This window comes from Thermobia domestica, chromosome 11 (assembly GCF_964235325.1).
Source record: "Thermobia domestica chromosome 11, izTheDome1.hap1.1, whole genome shotgun sequence".
In the NCBI taxonomy this organism is placed as follows: Eukaryota; Metazoa; Arthropoda; class Insecta; order Zygentoma; family Lepismatidae; genus Thermobia; species Thermobia domestica.
The window spans coordinates 37,391,537-37,412,553 of NC_137464.1; the positions used below are offsets into that span (position 1 = coordinate 37,391,537).

Consider the following 21,017-nt stretch of genomic DNA (forward strand, 5'->3'; position numbering starts at 1 on the left):
TTTAACAATTATGCATCATGATCAGAAAATTTTACAAAAATTCTTTTAGAGGTTAAATTTATGCTCGTATCCTTGATATATGTCATTATTTGATAAATAGCCAACTCCGATTTAGCTATTGGGGCCATGGGGCTCAGTGGTAGAGCGTTCACCTTTGGTGCGTAGGGTCCCTGGGTCGATCCCCGCTCACGCCATGAACTTTGTGGTTGACAAACACCGTGTATGTGGGTTTTCTTGGGTTCTCCTGTTTCCTCCACTTTCTTCATTCCACCATTTCACTCATTTCTCATAATTACCGTCTCCTTTAGCCTATCCGGCATAACCGAGAGATGCAAAACTGATTTCATTTCATTTTCCGATTTAGTTCTTGTTCTAATGGAAAAATTTACAATGACTTTCATACTATTAGACCCAACTGATCTTTCACCTTTGAATCTTAAATATAATTAATGTTAATCATGACATCTTACAATATTACGTACATTGCGTGTGTTCCAATTCACTGACATTTGACGAAAAGACAATGCATGCAATTAAAGTATTATGTTGTGCGAATGTGAAGTGTCATATAAGATACATAATTATGTTGTGACTATGGGATAATATTACAAGATCACGCGAAGTATTCAAATTGCAAAATAAAATTATTACAATATCACACGAAATAACTACAGAATTCACTACTCTACGAACCATTATTTAGAAAATTAAATGTACGAATTCTACCATAGCTTTACATATTGGACTGTCTAATGTACGTGAACCAAGAAATACACAAAAGTGTAAACCTATATAATCAGAATACACAAGCTAACGAAAATATACTGTTCTCTCACGTAGACTGGAAACTTGTCAGATTTTTCTTCTGGACATCCATAAAATTGTTAAATCACTTACCACAAAGCATGAATCGAAGACGTGCATAGATTCAAGACATCAGTAAGAAAAATCCTATTAAATGGTGCATTTTATTGTGTGAATGAGTTTCTTAATGAAGAACACAAACAATAGTTCTAAGATAGCTATTATGATCATTACTTTGTCCAGTTAATGTTATTCACGGAAATAGAGCAGTCGTTCATATATTATAATCAATTAACTAGTTGCAAACATAATACTCACTAGTTAGGTAATGTTTTGTGACATGTTCTATACGATGTATTTCGAACACTGAATGCAATAAATACAGTTGCCTGAGAGTTTCGTATTGGAGATAAGCATTTTGCAACGGGATCTTTATATTACCTCCCATAGTGTAACCAAAGTGGAATACTGCAGTGACCGCTTGATATTTGTAAAACTACATGCAAAACTGGTGGATATTGTGATAATACAAGTGTATATCCCAACAACCGACCATGATGATAATGAAGTAGAAGTAATGTATGATCAGATCAGTGACATATTGCATCAGGAAGGAAGAGGTAAGGTCAACGCCATAGTAATAGGAGACTTCAACAGCTTAGTGGGAGAAGGGGCTGCGAATAAGGTAGTGGGGCCATTTGGATTAGGTAGAAGAAACGAACGAGGTCAAATGCTTATCGATTTCTGTAGGTAACATGATCTGGTGGTGATGAACACGTGGTTTAAGAAAAGAAAAAAACAAGCTGTACACGTGGAAGAGTTCAGGAGATAAGAAACGCTATCAAATCGATTACATTCTTGTGAAGCAACGTTTCAGGAATAGTGTACGAGACGTAAAGACATTGCCAGGAGCAGACATTGATTTGGATCACGATCTACTGTTGGCGGAAGTGCAAACCTGCTTAAAGTCAATCAAGAAAAATGGGAGGAGAAATCGAAAATGGAACTTAGAGCGACTAAGAAATATCGACGATGATGTGAAAGAAGAAATTGAAGAAAAAAATCTCTGCAATGGGCGATGTGGTTGAAAATATAGAGAATAGATGGCAAAAAGTTAAACAGATTCTGCTTGACACACTCCACAATAACATTGGTAGGATGGGAAGAGCACCGAGAAAAACATGGATAACTGAAGCAATACTTAAGAAGATGGAGGAACGCAGAAGGGCAAAAAACATGGACATCAATGAATACAGAAGGCTGAATAATGAATTGAGAAGAGAAACGAACAAAACCAAAGAAATGTACATGGAGCAGATTTGTGAAGAAATAATGGAGCTTCAACGGCGCGGTAGATATGATCTGATGTACCAGAAAGCACAAGAATTAGGAAGGAGAGCTAGCAAAAGTATAAGAACGTTCTGCATCGAAGATCAACAAGGTAATGTAACCACTGACCATCAAAGAATCCTTAGAATTTGGGAGGAATACATAAAAGATCTGTATGATCACAAGAACCACCCCAAGGATATTGCGATCGAAGCAGAGGAAGAGGTGGATGATGATGAAAAAGGACCCAGTGTATTGAAAACTGAAGTAATACAAGCAATCAAAGATGCGAAGGAGAAAGGCCACTGGAGACGACGACATTAGAGTAGTTTTGCTCAAGGAATTAGGAGACGTATTGACTTAGGAGACGTATGTAATGAAAGCATTGACTTCACTTATTAACAAGATCTACCTGAGTGGAGAATGGCCAAAGGATTTTCTTGATGTTACAATGATTGCTTTGCCCAATGAAAAGCAAGCAAAGAAGTGCAGCGATCACAGAACTATTAGCTTGATTTCCCACCCTGGAAAGATCATTGCACAGATACTGAACAGGCGGCTGGAAAGTAAGATAGATGAAAGGTTAGAAGAAGATCAATTTGGATTCCGGAAAGGAAAAGGCACCAGAGATGCTATTAGATTGATGAGAATTATATCAGAAAGAATTCTTGATGTAAAGGAAGAGTTGTGTTTGTGCTTCATCGACTGGCGAAAAGCTTTCGACCGAGTCAATTGGATGAAACTTCTGAAAATACTTAAAGAAATCGGAGTCAACTGGAGAGATCGACGACTCATTCAAAACCTGTATATAGGACAACGAATGAAGTTGCGCTGAAATGAAGGAGAAACCAATAGTGTGGAGATTGGAAGAGGAAAAAAAAAAAATGAAATGAAATCTTTAAGTTTTACGTCTCACGTTATGCCGGTTAGGCTAAAGGAGACGGTGATGATGAAAAATGAGTCAAAATGGTGGAATGAAGAAAGTGGGAGGAAACGGGAGTACCCGAGAAAACCCACGAGCACAGTGTTTGCCCACCACAAAGTCCACACGGCGCGAACTGGGATCGAACCAGGAACCCCAAGCACCGGAGGTGGATGCTCTACCACTGAGTCACTGCGCCCCCAGATGGAAGAGGAGTCAGACAATGATGTAGTTTGTCGCCCCAATTATTCAACATTTACAGTGAATGTGTAATGAAGGAAGCATTAATGGGAACTGGAGACTTCAAGATTGGAGGACAGATCATTAACAAGATCACGTATGCAGATGATATGGTTATAATAGCTAAAACCGAAAAAGGACTACAGGAGATGATTAACAAAATAGTTGACACTGGAAAACTGTATGGAATGGAAATTAACATCAAAAAGTCGAAAGTTATGAGAATATCCCGTGGAAACACGCCCTTACGGATCAGAGTAGAACAAAGAGAACTTGAAGAGGTCGATAATTTCAAGTATCTGGGAAGTATTTTGCCGAGAGACGCTTACTGCACCAAAGAGATCAGGTCAAGAATTGCCATAGGTAAAGAAGCATTCAACAAGAAAAGATCACTCTTAACTAGCAGGCACAATATTGGACTTAAGAAGTTGGTCAAGTGCTATATATGGAGCATTGGACTGTATAGTTCAGAGATTTGGACATTACGGAAGTTAGAGAAGAAATATTTGGAGAGCTTCGAAATGTGGTATTGGAGGAAGATGGAAAAGATAAAATGGACAGAGAGAGCAACAAACGAAGATGTTTTAAAATGGATAGGAGAGAAGAGGACACTTCTAGCCACCATCCTTCGTAGAAAGGCCAATTGGATTGGACACATCTTGCGAAGAAATTGTCTTCTTCACACCGCCACAGAAGGCAAGATGGAAGAGAAGCGAGGAATAGGAAGAAGAAGAACACAGCTGATCGATTACTTGAAAGATAGGAGAAAATAATGGGATTAAAAGAGGAAGCTGAAGATCGACAAAAGTGGAAGAAACATTTACAGGCCCAAATCTAAAATTGAAAAAAAAAAAATCATCATTAGTCCCAGGACCTGCTGAAAGGCAGAATACCCAATAATAATAATAATAATAATAATAATAATAATAATAATAATAATAATAATAATAATAATAATAATAATAATAATGTTGAAATGCTTTTTTTTTTATTTTGCAATGATGAAATGAGATTTTACTACTATTAAATTACATTAAGAGTTCGGTGTGTATAGTTAGGGCATAATCATTATTTCTTTCCTAGAATACAAATTAATTTATGTTAAACTTTATAAGTGATCATTCTTGTGTTATACAGATGTAATTGCAACCGGTGGACGAACCAGAACTGACTTCTTAACAGAAGGCACTGGAACAGGCCTTTTCATACAGAATGGAACTCGATACGATATAATATACGTGTCCAAAAATGAAAACGAAATAAATACCACTTTATTCACAAAGGGAAAGTGTATTGCAATGGCTGGTATGTATTTTCTGTAGTTGTCTATTATGTTCTTGGATTCAGAATTATTTATTTTAAAAAAGAAGTTCTGATAAAATAATTCCAGTTCTGATTCTAAGTTATTAAAGCTGAAACATTATGACAGTTGTATAAAACGCGTTAATTTAGAGGGAATTACGAATTATTTTTCTGGGCTTACGACATCTATGCCATGTTAGACCGTCACGTCCCTCGGCGAGCACATTATCCGAGGAAAGAGAAGGAAGAGAGCGGTGTGAGACCTACATATTAGGTACCATCCCGGCATTTGCCTGGTGTGATTGAAGAAAACTCAGGAAAACCTCACTTAGGATGGCTAGCTTGAAAAAGCTTCAGGGGAAACCGGAGTATTCGCGAACACTGAGGTAATGTCGAACACCCAAGTTTACGCCCAAGGAAGCTTGTTAGAAGACAGATGATTTTGCTGCACGATAGCGGAGAGACCTGGAAAAGTGTAGCATAAATTTGGTGACAATCAGTTTAGTGGATTGCTGGAAAGAAAACGTTTTGTTCTATCGATTCACTTAGAACGTTGATTCAACAATCTGAGCAAGGTAAGGCGGCTCTTATCTATATTGTTACAGATAAGGCTATATATTCCCCTATATTCGAGCATTAGTTCTTTGTAATTTTACTACCCTGTATGCAGTCAACAATTAGTTTCAACTTTAACAATAAAATTATATCTCTTAGAGAAATGCCAGACAGAATGTTTGCCATTACCCCGGAGTGTTCAGGATTGCCCCAAGGTGTGAAATAAATTATTATTAAAAAAAAAAAAGTTCCTTTTTATTGAAAAGTAAGTAATAAGTTAATGAAATTGGTTTGATAAATTTGTCCCCACCGAGAATCGAACCCGGACGCGGGACAACAAAAAGTGTTAATATACAATATATAAATAAAATAATGGAACTCATAATACTACAGTTTCATTGGACAAATGTCATTCAAAAGTATGGCTATCATAATAGATATTATCTTTGAATATATTTTCGAGACTTTTGGGTTATATTCACAGAATTAGCATTTTGAATTCTCCCCCCCCCCCGCCGATACTGTTAACAATTGGGTTAAAAATAATAAACTTGTTTGAGAAATAATAAATCAAAGGATGCCATAAATGTATTAGGTACAAATATGAACATTATTAAAGCGACAATTCGTACTTTGTAACTTGCAATGTAGTTTAGAACAAAGAAATCCAGCGTTTCTGTTCCCCATCTGGGCCTCTTCAGCGTACTCGCTACTAAATTTACATTATTTCCTTTTTTATTAGGACAACCCAGTGAGTCTTATAATATTGTGTTGTTAGTACGCACTTCCATCTTTCCGTGCACTCTTGAATGGATGTTGATTTTTATTTTATTTTATTTTTAGATAGAACGATTATTTCGGCCGAGTTCGTCAACAAAGTCGACCAGTTAGCAAATTAACAAGTAACGGCGACTTTAACAGTGGCTATCTATAACCCATATTGAATAAATGTAAGCGAAGTCTTATTTTTTGTAATAGCTAGAATGATTATCTCGGGCAAGTACATTAATAAAGTCAATCCGTTAACGTATTAACGGATAAGGGGACTTGAACGGTTGCTATCTGTAACCGATATCGAATAAATGTGAGCGAAGTATTGAATTCTTTTTTGTAATAGCTAGAATGATTATCTCGGGCAAGTACATTAATGAAGTCAATCTTTTAACGTATTAACGGATAAGGGGACTTGAACGGTGGCTATCTGTAACCCATATCGAATAAATGTAAGCGAAGTATTGAATTATTTTTTGTAATAGCTAGAATGATTATCTCGGGCAAGTACGGTACATTAATGAAGTCAATCCGTTAACATATTAACGCATAAGTGGACTTGAACGGTGGCTATCTGTAACCCATATGGAATAAATGTAAGTGAAGTATTGAATTCTTTTTTGTAATAGCTAGAATGATTATCTCGGGCAAATACATTAATGAAGTCAATCCGTTAACATATTATCGGATAAGGGGACTTGAACGCTGGCTATCTGTAACCCATATGGAATAAATGTAAGCGAAGTATTGAATTATTTTTGTAATAGCTAGAATGACTATCTCGGGCAAGTACATTAAAGAAGTCAACCCGTTAACATATTATCGGATAAGGGGACTTGAACGGTGGCTATCTATAGCTCATATTCCATAAATGTAAGCACATTTTTTATTTTTTTTTTTTTTTGCAATAAATAGTTAGAACGATTATCTCAGCCGAGTTTATTTCAGGAGCCAATCCGTTAACATACTAATAGTTAACGGCTACATGTTTATATTGTAAGGGGCCCCATATCACGACAAAAGCAAATGTGAATATAACACGTGTTATTGATTATAAACAGTGAAGCAGACAAGAAGTCAACACGGAAGACACCGAGGGAATCCGAAAGAAGACGGACCTCAAGACCCGAAGAGGACAAATAAAAACGCAACCACCGAGGGACCTGGCTTCAGTCGATCAACTGATCATAACCTATCCTAAACCCTGGAGGCTGCTATGAAGCGAAGGGGTCATCCTAACCACAACTAATCCCTGGAGGCTGCCATGAAGCTAAGGGGATCATTTTAAACAATACCATACCTCGTGAAGGCTGCTATGAGCTGAGGTCTCCTAGAACCCTGGAGGCTGCTATGAAGCTAAGGGGTTACCCGTACAAAACATTATAACCTGCAGACCTTGGTCATTATAGAGACACTTTGTTATTAGAACTTTTGTAAACACAAAAGACTTAATTTTGTAATAAAATTGGTGAAGGGATAAAATCTCGCCCGGTCCGTTATTTAGTTTCTACCTTTAAAATCATTTCAATATGTTAATGATTTTTTTCTCAACAGGTAAGTAGAACAATTGCCTCGACCAAGTTTGTTAATGAAATCAAATCAATTTATTAACAGATAACGGCTACTTTAACGGTGGCTATCTATATCTTATTAATGTAAGCAACATTTTTGTTGAGAGGAAACTACAGTGTAGGGGTCGAGTTGAATACTACAAGATATTACATCTGTGTAGTATTGAACCGGTGCTATTCTGCACTCAAAAAGACATTGAGTAATTGTTAAGCACTGCCACCTATATTCCATGAGAAAATTACAAAACTAAATTATTTATATAAGAAAGAGTACAAATGAAGTGTGATATCAATAGGCTACACAAAACATTCTCCTGCTAAACTAGTTTTATTAAGAAAATATACAAATGTATGTTGTTTCGAAGTTTTCTTTTTTGGGAGGTGGGATGGATGGAGAGCTCTGGACTTGGTGAGGCCCATGAGTGGCTTCTCCCCTGATAGCCAAGTATATTTTGGAAAATTTTATTGTATCTCGAGAGAAAAAAAGGAACTTCAAAAATGAAATCATCGCATTCGATTTATTTGGATATTTTCAATGTTATTATCTGTTTAAGTTGTGTTTGGAAGCTAGTTTGGAAGCTTCTATTGTGCTTTGAGAAGAAAAAGTTATCGAAAACAGGATGTTATATTCGGAATAATAACCGTCGATTTGCTCGCCTGTCTTCAATGTCCTGACTTATCTCAGTGGTGTTACGAACACCAATTTGGTTGTTCTCGTGAAGGACAGTACTGAGTGTTGTCCATTACAATTTCTATCTTATTAGTGAATATATATATATATATATATATATGAAACAAAACTCGAGTGAATTCTTACCTAACGTACAAAGTATTTTCCTAACGTAGACAGTACAAACATTTAAATCTCTTTCTGAAAGACACGAAAGAAGTACAGGACTGTTGTCAGAACTAACTTTTGAAAATTCATTGCCTCACAAACAGGGATGCCACAAGAGATGGCAATTCCGACAAATGTCGGGGATACCATAAAGACAATGATCATCTTTCAAGTTATCTTCATTCAAATGTGATTTTGTTTTTTGAGTTTGAAATTCCGGACATTGACAAAATAATCGTAATTTTTTTACAGACTAAATTAGAGAGAATTAAAAAATTGATTTAGTGTTTTTGTAAATACCCTTTGTTGAAACCAATGAAGTTTAGTCTATTGACAATACAGTAATTTAGCGACTTATTACATGGCCGTTTTTATACAAAACGGTGTTGACAGAAGTGCTGACGACCGTTAGAGAAAATGTGTTTGGGGCCCATGAAATCTACAGATGGCCCTGTTTTCTCTCAAACAGGACTGAGACCTTTTTATATCTTTGGCTGAGATCTATCGCTGCAGAAGATTAATATTTTGAATGAAACGGGTATGTTTTGTCCATTGGAAAACCCAGTAGTAGCATGGGGTACGGAAAATGACCGCTTATTTTCAAACAAGTTTGGTATTAGTATAAGCTACGCATTACACAGGATAAAATATTTTTAAATTGAATGCTGCAATTCAGACAGTAGCCAGAAATGCAAATAAGAGAACAAGATCTTAATGATGTTACTTATTACTGTTTCTTGTTTGTAGGAAGCTACTACTACCAAAAACTTCAAGATCCTACCAACTGTAATGATATTTTCCCTGTCTTCACGCTTTTCAACCAAGGCAGAATGATTGGATTTGGTGTTCATGTTTTCGGACGAGTAACGGATCCATATAGGCACTGGTTTGAACATTTTGCACTGGAGGTAGTTATAACTATTAATATGTATTTCTAAAGATTAACTTACTCAGGCTGTCTTAAGAACAATTGCACTTTATTTTGTATTTACTTATTTTTTGTATGTGCTGCTGTACAAAAGACATTTCTCCTGAGCACTGAATATACGAAGTAGCTTCAAAATGTTTGCGAACTCCATTCCTAATAGTTTGAAGTAATAATAATAATAATAATGGCGGCGGTGGGCGCGATTTCAATAAATTTCCATCCTACAAGTCGAGCATTACTTTCTTATATCTTCTTTAACAGTAACGACGGCACTTTTTGTGACATGCGAGTATTATGTTCTTCGCTGAACAGTACACAAATAACAGATTATGTTTTGTTGCAGAAAAAGCGTTGTCTTCGATACATTGTTCCGAATTTATCAATATATAGTTATATTATAGACTTCCTAAAGGCTCATTAGCAGTATTCGGGGACTCTTAGAGTAATGTGTGGAAATAAAGGAGAACTTGTTTTAAAATTTGAAAAAAAAAGTACTTTATATTCAAACAGTGTATAAAAAAAAAAAAAAAAAAACACTGACAAGTTTTTTCATAAAAACATTCCTTGTATACAGGTATATTTCTACAATATATATCTGAATCTTAAATGTATCCAAAGTGTGCAACAACAATTAGAAATTGAGTGTAAAGGACATTTCAACTTCAAAATTTCGCTTGCTTCTCTGCAATCTTCACCAAAGAAAGCCTCTATTGAAGAAAATTCAGCCAAGCACACAAAATCATTGAGTGGAGATAAAAAAATAATAAATAAAATTATGAACGCTGGAAGATTTGTATTGATATTACCTCAAAAAAGTTCATATGTGGACATAAATGTTATAGATTCGAAGCTGTACACAAGTAAATAGTCTGATATAACATGCCGCATTGTACTATTCTGTATATTCAGACCTCCTTGCACAAGAAAATGAAACATGATGTAAAATTACAGAAAATTTTGCTGCTACTGAAATAAAACGACTTATTGCTTTACATTTAAAAATTGGCAGCTTTATTGACACGAGCTAGTCTTTTGGAGACGTGTCCAAGTCGTACGAAAGAGGGAGCAAAATACAGGGTTTAGACGTCTCCAAATTTTCGTGTTTCCATTGGATGATATGGATTTTATGTAATTTCCAAAACTTTTTTCTTCTATTTTAAGGACAAATTCCCCCTACTTCGACTGTTTTCCTGCTACGGTTTTGCTGTTTGAAAATATGCAGGTAACTTTCCACATGGGTTTATTGCTCCTTTCTGTGTAAAACATATGATGAGGCCAAATATTCATTTGATAAAATATTTATATAGTGCATTCAATTTAAAAACGGTTCACACATATGTGAGATGCCGAGAACGGTTTTAAATTGAACTCACTGTATATTACACCGTTTGAAATACATATTATATATGGACCATTCCATCGTCACGGGCAGGACATTTACACTATTTTTGATGCTTTAAAGTTGTATATGTCTAAAAGTACAAGATAAATTATGCAAATGTATGATGTATGAGCAGTACAGACTTAGGAGTATATGTAGCTGATGTTTTCAGTATTTTTGTTTGTTCCTGTTTAGAGTTGAAAATCTAAGCGTCTGTCACGGGCGGATACGTTCCAAACCTTTGTGAATTCTTAGCTCAAAATGTTTTTATTTAAACGGAAATGTATAAAATGAAATTTTCCAACAAATTTCACATAAGAAAAATTTGCCAATTAATTTTTAAAAAAATAAGGAACTAAATTTTACTGTGTCACGGGCAGGACACCGTGTGAATCAACACACAAAATCTCAATAAGAATGATTTCTAAAAAGAAATTAAAAAAAAAAAAAAAAAAAAAAAAAAAACAATAAGACAATTTCTGCTATTGTAGCATTGTACACAAATAATTCTAACTTACTTTACTTGAGCTGGCCTATCACAAGTCTTGTTACCTTCCAAACCTAACTCACCTCTCAGGGTAGCTTCATAGTTTTCGGAATCATTATTTTCAGAATCTACATAAACGTCTGTTAGGAATTTGAACACATTACACGGATGAAGCTTTGATTTAAAAGTTCGACCAACGATTAAATTTTCGCTGCCAAATCCCAGAAAAAAAGTGTTTTGATTGGAGATATTCAATTAATAGAGCACTTTTCCATATTTTAATCAAAGCTTTTTATTATTATTATTATTATTATTATTTCTGTTGATGATACTAGTAAAACATACATTTTTGAAATGAAGAGCTTGAAGCTGCTACGAAATCAGCAGCACATACTACAACTATTTTCTTTTCTTTCACAAAGTTCCATTCTGACCTTTTTGTACGTACTCCAATCCCATCCACTGCTCCCCTGAACCAACAAAAAGGTAACGCAAAGGATAATATTTATATGACATTTATTTTAAGGTAAAACATCACACTGACAGTAACAGATTATCCTCTATTTAAGTAAGCAATATTCATGCTTAGGAAATGTTATTTTAGTACACGGGGAATCATTTTGTATCACAAAAAACCAATGTACACAATTTTTCCTACCAGTAGCATGCCCACTGTCACAGGCAGGACAAGTTTTCAAGTTGAAATAAATCGAAATATATTATTAGCATTAGTCCCAAAATTTTGTAGATGTGAAATGCACGTGCAAATTGATACTTCTATTACGTACGAACCGCATTCTCAAATTTAGTAATTCAATATAACTTTTGAGTGTTTTCTGTCACGGGCAGAAAATTTCAAGTTGACATCTATATCTTTAAATAAATTACAAACAATATTTATCGTGTAAACACTTTTTCAACTCCAGCTTGTAGAAAAAAAAAAAAAATATCTTAAACAGTTCGAAGTTACTAAAGCCAAACATGCACAATGTACCGTAAAATGTTGCTGATTTAAAAAAAAAAAAAAAAAAAAAAAAAAAAAAAAAAAAAAAAAAAAAAAAATCCAACTGAACAAATTCACAATTTAGACTTAAAATTTTACATGAATTATAAGTATTAATAAGTTTTCCTTTGTGAGAAAGTAAATTTGGTTCTATTTAGTTCATATATATTGGTTTCGACAGCTTTTGAAAATTTGGGTTCAGACTCACTTTCGTATGCAATGGTCCATATATTATATATATTATATCTATCTATCTATCTATCTATCTATCTCTCTCTCTCTCTCTCTCTCTCTCTCTCTATATATATATATATATATATATATATATATATATATATATATATATATATATATATAAAGGAAATACTCAAGAAATATTTGGTGTAAAACTGGTCATTGTTCCCTTTATATGCAGTACTTTCTAATTTCAAAACAGTTTTCCTATATTTTAACGATTTCTCAGAAATTTTAGAATATAAAGTACTGTGATCCTTGGAAGATGTCAGCACTCAGCAGATAAATAAGACATCGAAAAGATTGGCATATAATAAAAATCCCAATACGCATACGGTAGAGTACTATTAATTTTTAATATTTATATAGCTATATTGCATTAAATTCGGAACAATGGTGACTGAGACAGTTGTTTTTCATATTGAAATTTATTCATTTCTCTCCCTCTTGAAAGACTAAATAAATAAAAACATACAAAAAGGCATTTTCCCTCTCTTTCTTATGCAGCTACGCCATGTATCAGCTACACAGGCTCGTGGAAATCGTATTGTAATCAATAACTGATGAAGCAGCTGCAGATGGAAAATGCGAAAAATGTGATTAAAGCACACTCTGAACAACTTTATAAGCATTGCATAAAGTGTGGTAGCTGCTGAAGAAAAATATAGTATGAGTTCTTGTATAGTGTTCTTGTAAAATAAAATGATTTCGGAAACATTTTTTTTTTTTTTAAATCGTACTATAATGTTCGTTACAAGACATATTTTTCCATCAGTCAACTAATCTTTTTGTTCTATTTGCCAGTACTCTTCATCCTTATAATAAACAAATCCTTCCTAAGTATCCAATATTTCAAAACAATGTATTTTCTAAACATTACCTTACCGAATCTCTACCAAATGCACATGTGACCACTTGAGCGAGTGGCCTATTGTTGCTCCGCACCGCCAAGGCGGTATGCTAATATGCAAAGTATCAATTCGGGTATTGAATTAGTTAAATAAAAACGCTTAGCGCTTGCTTCTTCACATTAAGAGCACGCAGAGTTTAATTCCTCAATATTTTCAATTACTTTTAAAGTTGCCTGTAGTTTCATTCAAGCAAAGAGAATTATGTAATATATATCTTCAGCTCTAGACGAGGTAATAAAAGGCATGGACATCTTTCCTTCAGCTTTCTATGAACAATCGGTATACAATGCAGGGTAAGCCATAATTTACCTGATGAAAGTGTATTTGAAATGAATTCATTATCAAATACGAAACTATGAGATTATTACAAGTTGTGACATCACATTACGGTAGATCACCTAAATTAATCTTTCATAATGTCCTCCATCATTTTCAATGCACAAATTACATCTTTCAAACACAGAAGAACATATTAAATCACTAATGTTGTTGGGTGACAATTTATCATCCAAACGTTAGAAAGAACCGCTGTTAAGACCCAGTCTGTTCAACTTTTTATTCAAGTTACAGATTGCTTGTCGAGAGGGAGGCATAATGTTCGGAAAACGCTGCACAAATAACTCAACCCATCTTGGTATTTGTGGTCAAGTAACTACTACTTTTGATGTACGAACACACGTACATCTTTTGACAACTTTCTATTCACTGTGAATTAATTTAATTACAAATGTAACAAAGTTTAAATCCTTTATAAAATCACTTTTTACAACGTATTATTCACGAGCCATATATTATTATCACAACCCAAACCATAACATTGTTTACGTCAATCAGCTACTGTAGTGAATTGAGAACCGACTAAACTTTTCGTATCTACTGACTTATGGCCCACGCTGGATAAATGACAGTATTAGATAAAGCGTGGTTAGTTGGTATATTTGGAGTTTAGCATCCTGTTCAGCATCGAGGACGTACATCTACAGCTTAACGTGGAATCTGAACCACATGAGCTCCTACTGGAAATCGAAAACGGGTCTCCCGCTAACCATATAGCCACAATGGAGTTCTAGACAGAACATGGCGAAACACAATGAGAATATTTAACAGGACGTAATTTGGTACTAAGAGTATCATCCAAATTTCCGAGGTTTCCTTTTCTTCTTCTTCTTCTTAGTATTATTATTATTATACGTAGTGCTAAATCCTTCCTATTTCAAGTGTGCCCTTGCTGGCGCTGCTGTCGATGTGTGTTTCCCCGTATCTCCCTTGAAAGAGGAGGGACTAGTTCCTGTGGATGAGATCCTTCAATAGTCGGATGCCGACAGCGTTGCCAGAATGAATTATTTCACGGACTTCGTTGTGCATCGTCTTGTTAGCCATTCTAAGTAGCTACGATCTTCACTTGTCAAGACCAAACGACTGAATGACAAAATTGGCAAACACAGCTGAGGTCATTCACCTCTTTCCCAAAGCAAAGGGAGGGTTTCCTCCGTAAGAGGGCAGCGGGGGGTGGGGCTGAAGTATGTTTCACATATTTTCTGAGGGCACACTTGAAATATAAAGGTTCTGGCAACAGTAGTTGTAGTAGTAGGTGATCTTCATCGACCGTAATCAACATCAAATAAAATAAAATAGTACTGGACACTATATTACAAGAAAAATCCCAAATTTTATCTATTGTGGGAACAGTTCTCTAACGTTCGACCTTTAGCTATAATACTGGTACAACAATGAAATATAAATAGTAACAGTATAAAATTTATTATATTTATTTTTTTCAGACTATGATGGATGATATACCTGAATGCATGAGAAATTTGGAGAGTAAAGTCGGATTATCAACTCTTCATGTGTATTTTATTGATGAACCTGTCTGTATCAAATGTTAAAACTGTTGTTCAACAATAATATTTTTGTACATATAATATATATACTCAGTATGATACCTGAAGTTTTTCATTGTATAAAGCATATTGTATATTTGTTTGTACATAGTTTTTTTTTTAAACAAAAAACATTAATTCTATTGTTATTGGGTGCCTATTAACTAAATGAATGGGACAATTTACTTTTACGTGAAGAACTACTACCGTTTTAGATTGGTAGATACAAAATAAATAAAATTGATTTAAAAAAGAATATTGAATTTTTATTTTTGTGTCTTACAACAGTCTTTGTGTACCATTTTTTAAGTTTTTAAAATCCATTCTGAATGAAAACTCGAAGAAACAGAGAAAGAAAAATTAATCACAAGATTGTACAGTCACCAGCAAAAATATGTAGATATTTCTTATATGTTAACTTTCTTAACTTACGAACAGCGACTCAACTAGGCTAGTTGTCGCCCGGAACAAGAACTTTCCTTAGCATCCCCCCCCCCTCCCTGACCAATCAAACCAAAACGCTCCCCGACTACACTTGATATTGGCATCACACAATACTTCTTTTCATTTTTTCTGTAAGTGTTAAAGCTTGATTTCAAAATTGCAGTACAGAATTTAACTTTTAATACAAGATTAAAAAAACAAATTAATTAGTATTTGATTGCCAGATAATCTGAGAGTAGCATACTTAACATATTCTTATAGTCTTATAATAACTGCAAATCACAATATTTTTGAAATTATGTTGGGATGTGTATGTGTAGAACGAATCAACACACTGTTGCTTTAGAATAGAAAATTTAATTATGATAAAAAGTCAAGTTGCTGTCTAGAATATTATACTCGGACATTTTACAAATCTCTTGAATCGATGAAAGTTAAATGAAAACACAAAAAGCTGGAATTAAAATTTAACTTTGCGAGCTCTTTAGACTCCACAGGTTTTTACAATATTCTCAAAAGATAGCTTTGAAGCTAATTTACGCTCTATCGATATAATCCTAGGGTTGGTGAGTTGCTGTTGTCCTGTTAAGTTTCTGGGGTAATTATTTATGGACTTTAGTTTGCTAAGACTACTTTCCTTGCCTTATAGTGAATATAAATATTTGCCCAGTTTTGCGACCCCCAATCCAGCACAAGCCCCGTTTGCTCCTCCTAATTACGTCACTGCTTACGAAAACAACGACTCTGTTTAGTTTAATTATCTTTGGCGTAAAGAGAACATAATTCTAGATACAATAATTAAAAGAAACTCCACTTGGTCAATTTGTTCGGATGACAGAAAGATTCATTTTACGTAGAATCTTAGGACAAAATTTCCGATCACGCAAGAACGCAACCTCTTTTTAACAAGGAGCAGTATCGCGTGAACGCCACGTGAAGGAGTTTGGTTTGTACGGCGTGATATTTTCTGAAATTACTATTGAAACCGGAACTGATCTTAGATTTCTACTACTTCCAGTTTTAGTAGAGAGATTAAAGTGGAGATGTGATATATTATTCCTGGGACGCTTCATTGATTGCACAAAACAGCTTCTCGATGTCTATTACTGCTTTCACTCTATAGTGATCAACGTTAAAACCGGAAGTGGTTGATTTCTGTCACTTCTGTTTTGAATAAAGAATTAGGAGAGAAGATGGTATCTATTATTAGAACGCCAAAACCATTCAAGAAAATACTTCTCGTTATCTTTTTTATCATGTAGGTGAATATTGAAACCGGAAGTTGTAGTGGATTTCCATCACTTCCGGTTTCGGTATAGAGTTAAGGATGGAGATGGAATGCATTCTTGGGACGCTTAATCCACTGCAACTAACTGCTTCTCGCTAGCTATTTGTTTTTGCTGTATAGTGGTCAACCTTAAAACCGGAAATAGTTGATTTCTTCCATTTCCGGTTTGAATATCGCCTTCATCAACGAACTGTATGTCCACTTTTTGTCCCTTTATATCCTGGCCAAAATTGATGATGAACCATCGAATACTTCTTGAGATTTCTTGTCTCCCAGACGGACGGACAAACAGGATATATATATATATAAAGGAGTTTTGGTAAATCAGACTTCTTAAGAATAATGGAGTGTACAGATAGGTTTAAAAGTCTTTATAATAATTATATTGTAATTCCTAACAAATTTTTGATTGTAAATGACAAATTAAAAAAATAAAATAAAAAACACTTTGATTACATACAGAGTGGACCAGAAATTAAACTTAGTGTTATGTTTACCGTGCTGAAGCATTTAACCACAACGCTACCAAGTCCGCTCCTTGAAGAGCAATATTACTCTTTGGGTTGGTGCTCAACCACTCTGACCACTTGAACTACATGATAACTCCTGTTGTGCTTAGAGAAACCAGTGTCTACATTACTGTGTATCAATAAATTCACATCTACAGAAAATTGTAAACAAACAAAGTCAGTTATGTCCTTCATTTCTCAAATGTAACATTTTGATTAGTTGCATCAAGAGTTACCATAGAATTTCCAAGAACGCATACAACTTTATGAATAGATTTGAGTATTAAATTTTTCAACGAGCACGGTCTGGGTTTGATGTTCTAATTATCAGCTACCGAGTCTCGATCATATAGGCAAACTGACATTTTTCACTTTTAATACTGTTCACATGAAATTTGGAATCACCACAATAAATGAAGATTCACAGGTTCATAAACAAATATGTAAATAAATAAGACAAATCCAAAACAAGATTACTTCTCGCTCCAATACTTCAACCTTACTAAGCTTACTTTCGAAACAATTTTTTTCACTATACAGTACGGAAATAGGAAAATGAGACTGAGTCTGTGAAAAATTAATGAATAACAATGGAATGAACTTATCTCGGCTTATTCGAAACAGGAACCTCTGTCCATAGACAGCTTTGCATGATCCAGTAAGTCATGAAGTGATATCTGGAAATCCTGAACTGTAATGGTATTCAAAGTCATCGTTACTATTTTTTACGTGGTGGCAACGTCGTAAAAAAAAAAAAAAAGTAAGCTTTCAGTGGAACTTCTAATTTGGGGACAAAAAAATAATTATAGGAGAGTAGATATGACAAATATGAGGGATGCAGCAACACACAATCATTTTTTTTTGGGGGGGGGAGTGGGGGTAGGAAATGTAATGATACACGAAACGTGTACACGGCTTCTGTTTCTTTAAATCGTTCGTTATTATTTGGTGAAAAGTGTTTATTCACTCTCATGAGGTCTTGATATTACTCTGAGACTTGCAATTCGGTCATTCAAAATAATATCTCCAACTTTGTCGATAATTTCAGTTGGACTTCCCACCAGGCAAATGCCGGCGTGATACCTAACATATAGATCCCAGGCTGCTTCCTTCCTTCCCTTTCCCCGGATAGTGTGCCTGCCGAGGGACGTCATACCCCAAAACGTGACGGACTATCATGGTCATAGCTGCCGAAAGTCCAGAAATCTAAATCCTAACAGCTGCTTGGATCTGATCACTCGCCATCTTTTACATACTCCTCTCCAGCACTAAACTCCTTATGCCATTTAAAACCACGGCACACGCATAGAAATTAACATTTACTCTTTAAGCCACTGCTGAAACGATGACAAGGTATCACAACACTAACTTCTCTGCTACACTGCCAACCGGCAGAACTGGAAAATTTCTGCACGTGTTCCCAAGGTCACATGCAAGATTTACATGGAAAACTTCCGTGCCAAACTTAACTTCGAAGAAAAAAAAAATCAGTCTCGTTTCCTAATTGCCGCACAGTGTGTCATTTCTTAAACGAAATAAATTAAGCTTTATATAGGTAGTGGGGAGACAATAAAAGTGATAAATTGTGGTAATCAATATCTTACAATGTAAAAAATAACAGATTCTTACATGACTAGAAACATTGATAAGAGTCTTTTGAATCAAAACACATTCTTCTTCCATATATATAATATATAAAAATGTTCTTTCTTCATAACAACGACTAGAATGCAAGCTTCTTCAAATCAGAAAACAATTCGTTAATTGGCCTATCCACGTCATACTCCCTGGTTTTGAATTGCTGCCTATGACAATCCAACGGCTTTGGAATTTCCGAAAGTGGGCACGGCAAAGGCTTTGTGAAAAAATATGGATGCAGCAGAGCCTATCAGAAAACAATAATAAATAATGAGTCAGATAAATTTCTACGATGTCTGTAAGTCATAAATTTATACTTTACGTACAAATGCATGGTATACAATACATTTATTTATTCTCTTAAGTTTATTTTAGTGCTAATACTTTCTACTACATAAAGGTAAATCTTGGGCATTATGCTCGTTTCAATGGTTCACCAGAGATGTTAGCTTACACATATTATTAAAAAAAAGTATTAAGTACGATAGCAGGAGCTCAGAATGAGGTAAGTTTATATAACTACATACATACTGAATAGGCGGCTGGAAAAAAAGATAGAAGAGGTTGGAGGAAGTTCAATATGGATTCCGGAAAGGGACCAGAGATGCTACAGAGTTGATGAGTATTAGAGTCTTTACGTGAGGGAAGAGTTGTGTTTATGCTGTATCAACTGATAAAAAGCTTTCAACTAGGTCAAATACAGCAAACCTTTAAAAATATTTTTCAAAAATCGGGGTCAACTGGAGGGATCTTCTACACATCAACAACTTGTGCACAGGACAGACAGTGAAGTTGCGCTTGAATCTATATGAATTAAGGAAAAACTAATGGTGTGGAGATGCGAGAAGAGACGGACAAGGGTATAGTATGTTCCAACTATTCAACGTTTACAGTGAAGGCTTAATGAAGAAAACATTAGTGGAAGTTGGAAATTTCAAGATTAAAGGTCAGATCATTAACAAGGTGAAGTATACGGATGATACGTTTATTATAGTTAGAATCGAAGAAGGACTACAGGAGATGATGGATAAAATAGTTGACAATGGGAAACAATATGGAATGGAAATCAACACTGGTAAGTCTAAAGCCATGAGAACATCCCGTGAAAACACACATTACGGATCAGAGTAGAGCAAAAAGAGCTTGAAGAGGTCGATCAGTTCAAATATCTGGCAAGTCTTTTGACGAGAGATGCTTACTTCACCAAAGAGATCAAGACTTATCCTAACCAAAGAGGCATTCAACAAGAAAAGATCACTTCTAATTAGCAGGCTTAACATTGAACTAGGAAGAAGATGGTTAAGTGCTATACACGGAGAATTAGACTGTATGGTTCAGAGACCTGGATATTACGGAAGTTAGAGAAAAAACACTTAAAGAGTTTCGAAACGCGGTGTTGGTGGAAGATGAAGAAGATAAAATGGACACAGAGATGTTTTAGAACGAGTAAGAGAGAAGAGGACGCTTTTAGCCAGCATCCTTTGTAACAAGGCCAACTGGATCGTATACATCTTGCGAAAATTTTGTCTTCTTCGTAATGCCATAAATGAACACATGAAATAAAAAATGCGAAGAGTAGAAAGAAGAACATAATTTATCTATGATTTGAAAAATAGAATAAAATATTAAAAGAAAAAATCGAGAAATGTAAAGAGAATATTTCCGGACCCAAACCTAAGAAACAAGAAAGAAGAAACTCATTAATCCCACGATCTGCCGATGAGCAGAATACTTAGCAATAATACTAACGCGCTTATTTAATTTTTGGACTTTTAATGTGCTAAACTGATATTATTATTATTATTATTATTATTATTATTATTCAAGTTTTACATGGGATGTAGTATCACTAAAATTGACGTATTTCCGTTTCTGAGAATTTCCGTGAATTGCTGATATGCCTATTTGTATGTATCAAACTGCTTTAAACCAGTAAACTAAGAAGAATGAAACACCATTAATCCAAATGGTGAAACAAC

The 21,017-nt window shown here is 34.8% G+C and overlaps 2 protein-coding genes across 5 annotated transcripts in view; one reads left to right on the top strand and one right to left on the bottom strand.

Annotated features, from left to right (window-relative positions):
• Positions 1–21,017, top strand: part of LOC145664061 (uncharacterized) — a 71,337-nt gene that overhangs the window by 25,039 nt on the left and 25,281 nt on the right. For 2 of the 3 annotated variants that reach the window (XM_081730398.1, XM_081730397.1), the window contains 3 exons: positions 4,433–4,600; positions 9,080–9,240; positions 15,058–15,415. In XM_081730398.1, the coding sequence (XP_081586524.1) occupies positions 4,433–4,600; positions 9,080–9,240; positions 15,058–15,165 (437 nt within the window). In that variant the 3' untranslated portion in view covers positions 15,166–15,415. Of the gene's footprint in view, positions 1–4,432; positions 4,601–9,079; positions 9,241–15,057; positions 15,416–21,017 lie in introns of those variants that run through there. The other variant, XM_081730399.1, reaches the window with a different exon arrangement.
• Positions 16,730–21,017, bottom strand: part of LOC145664060 (cyclin-dependent kinase 20-like) — a 37,869-nt gene continuing 33,581 nt past the window's right edge. For both annotated transcript variants that reach the window (XM_081730395.1, XM_081730396.1), the window contains exon 6: positions 16,730–19,285. In XM_081730395.1, coding sequence (XP_081586521.1) covers positions 19,124–19,285 — 162 coding nt within the window. In that variant the 3' untranslated portion in view covers positions 16,730–19,123. The remainder of the gene's footprint in view (positions 19,286–21,017) is intronic.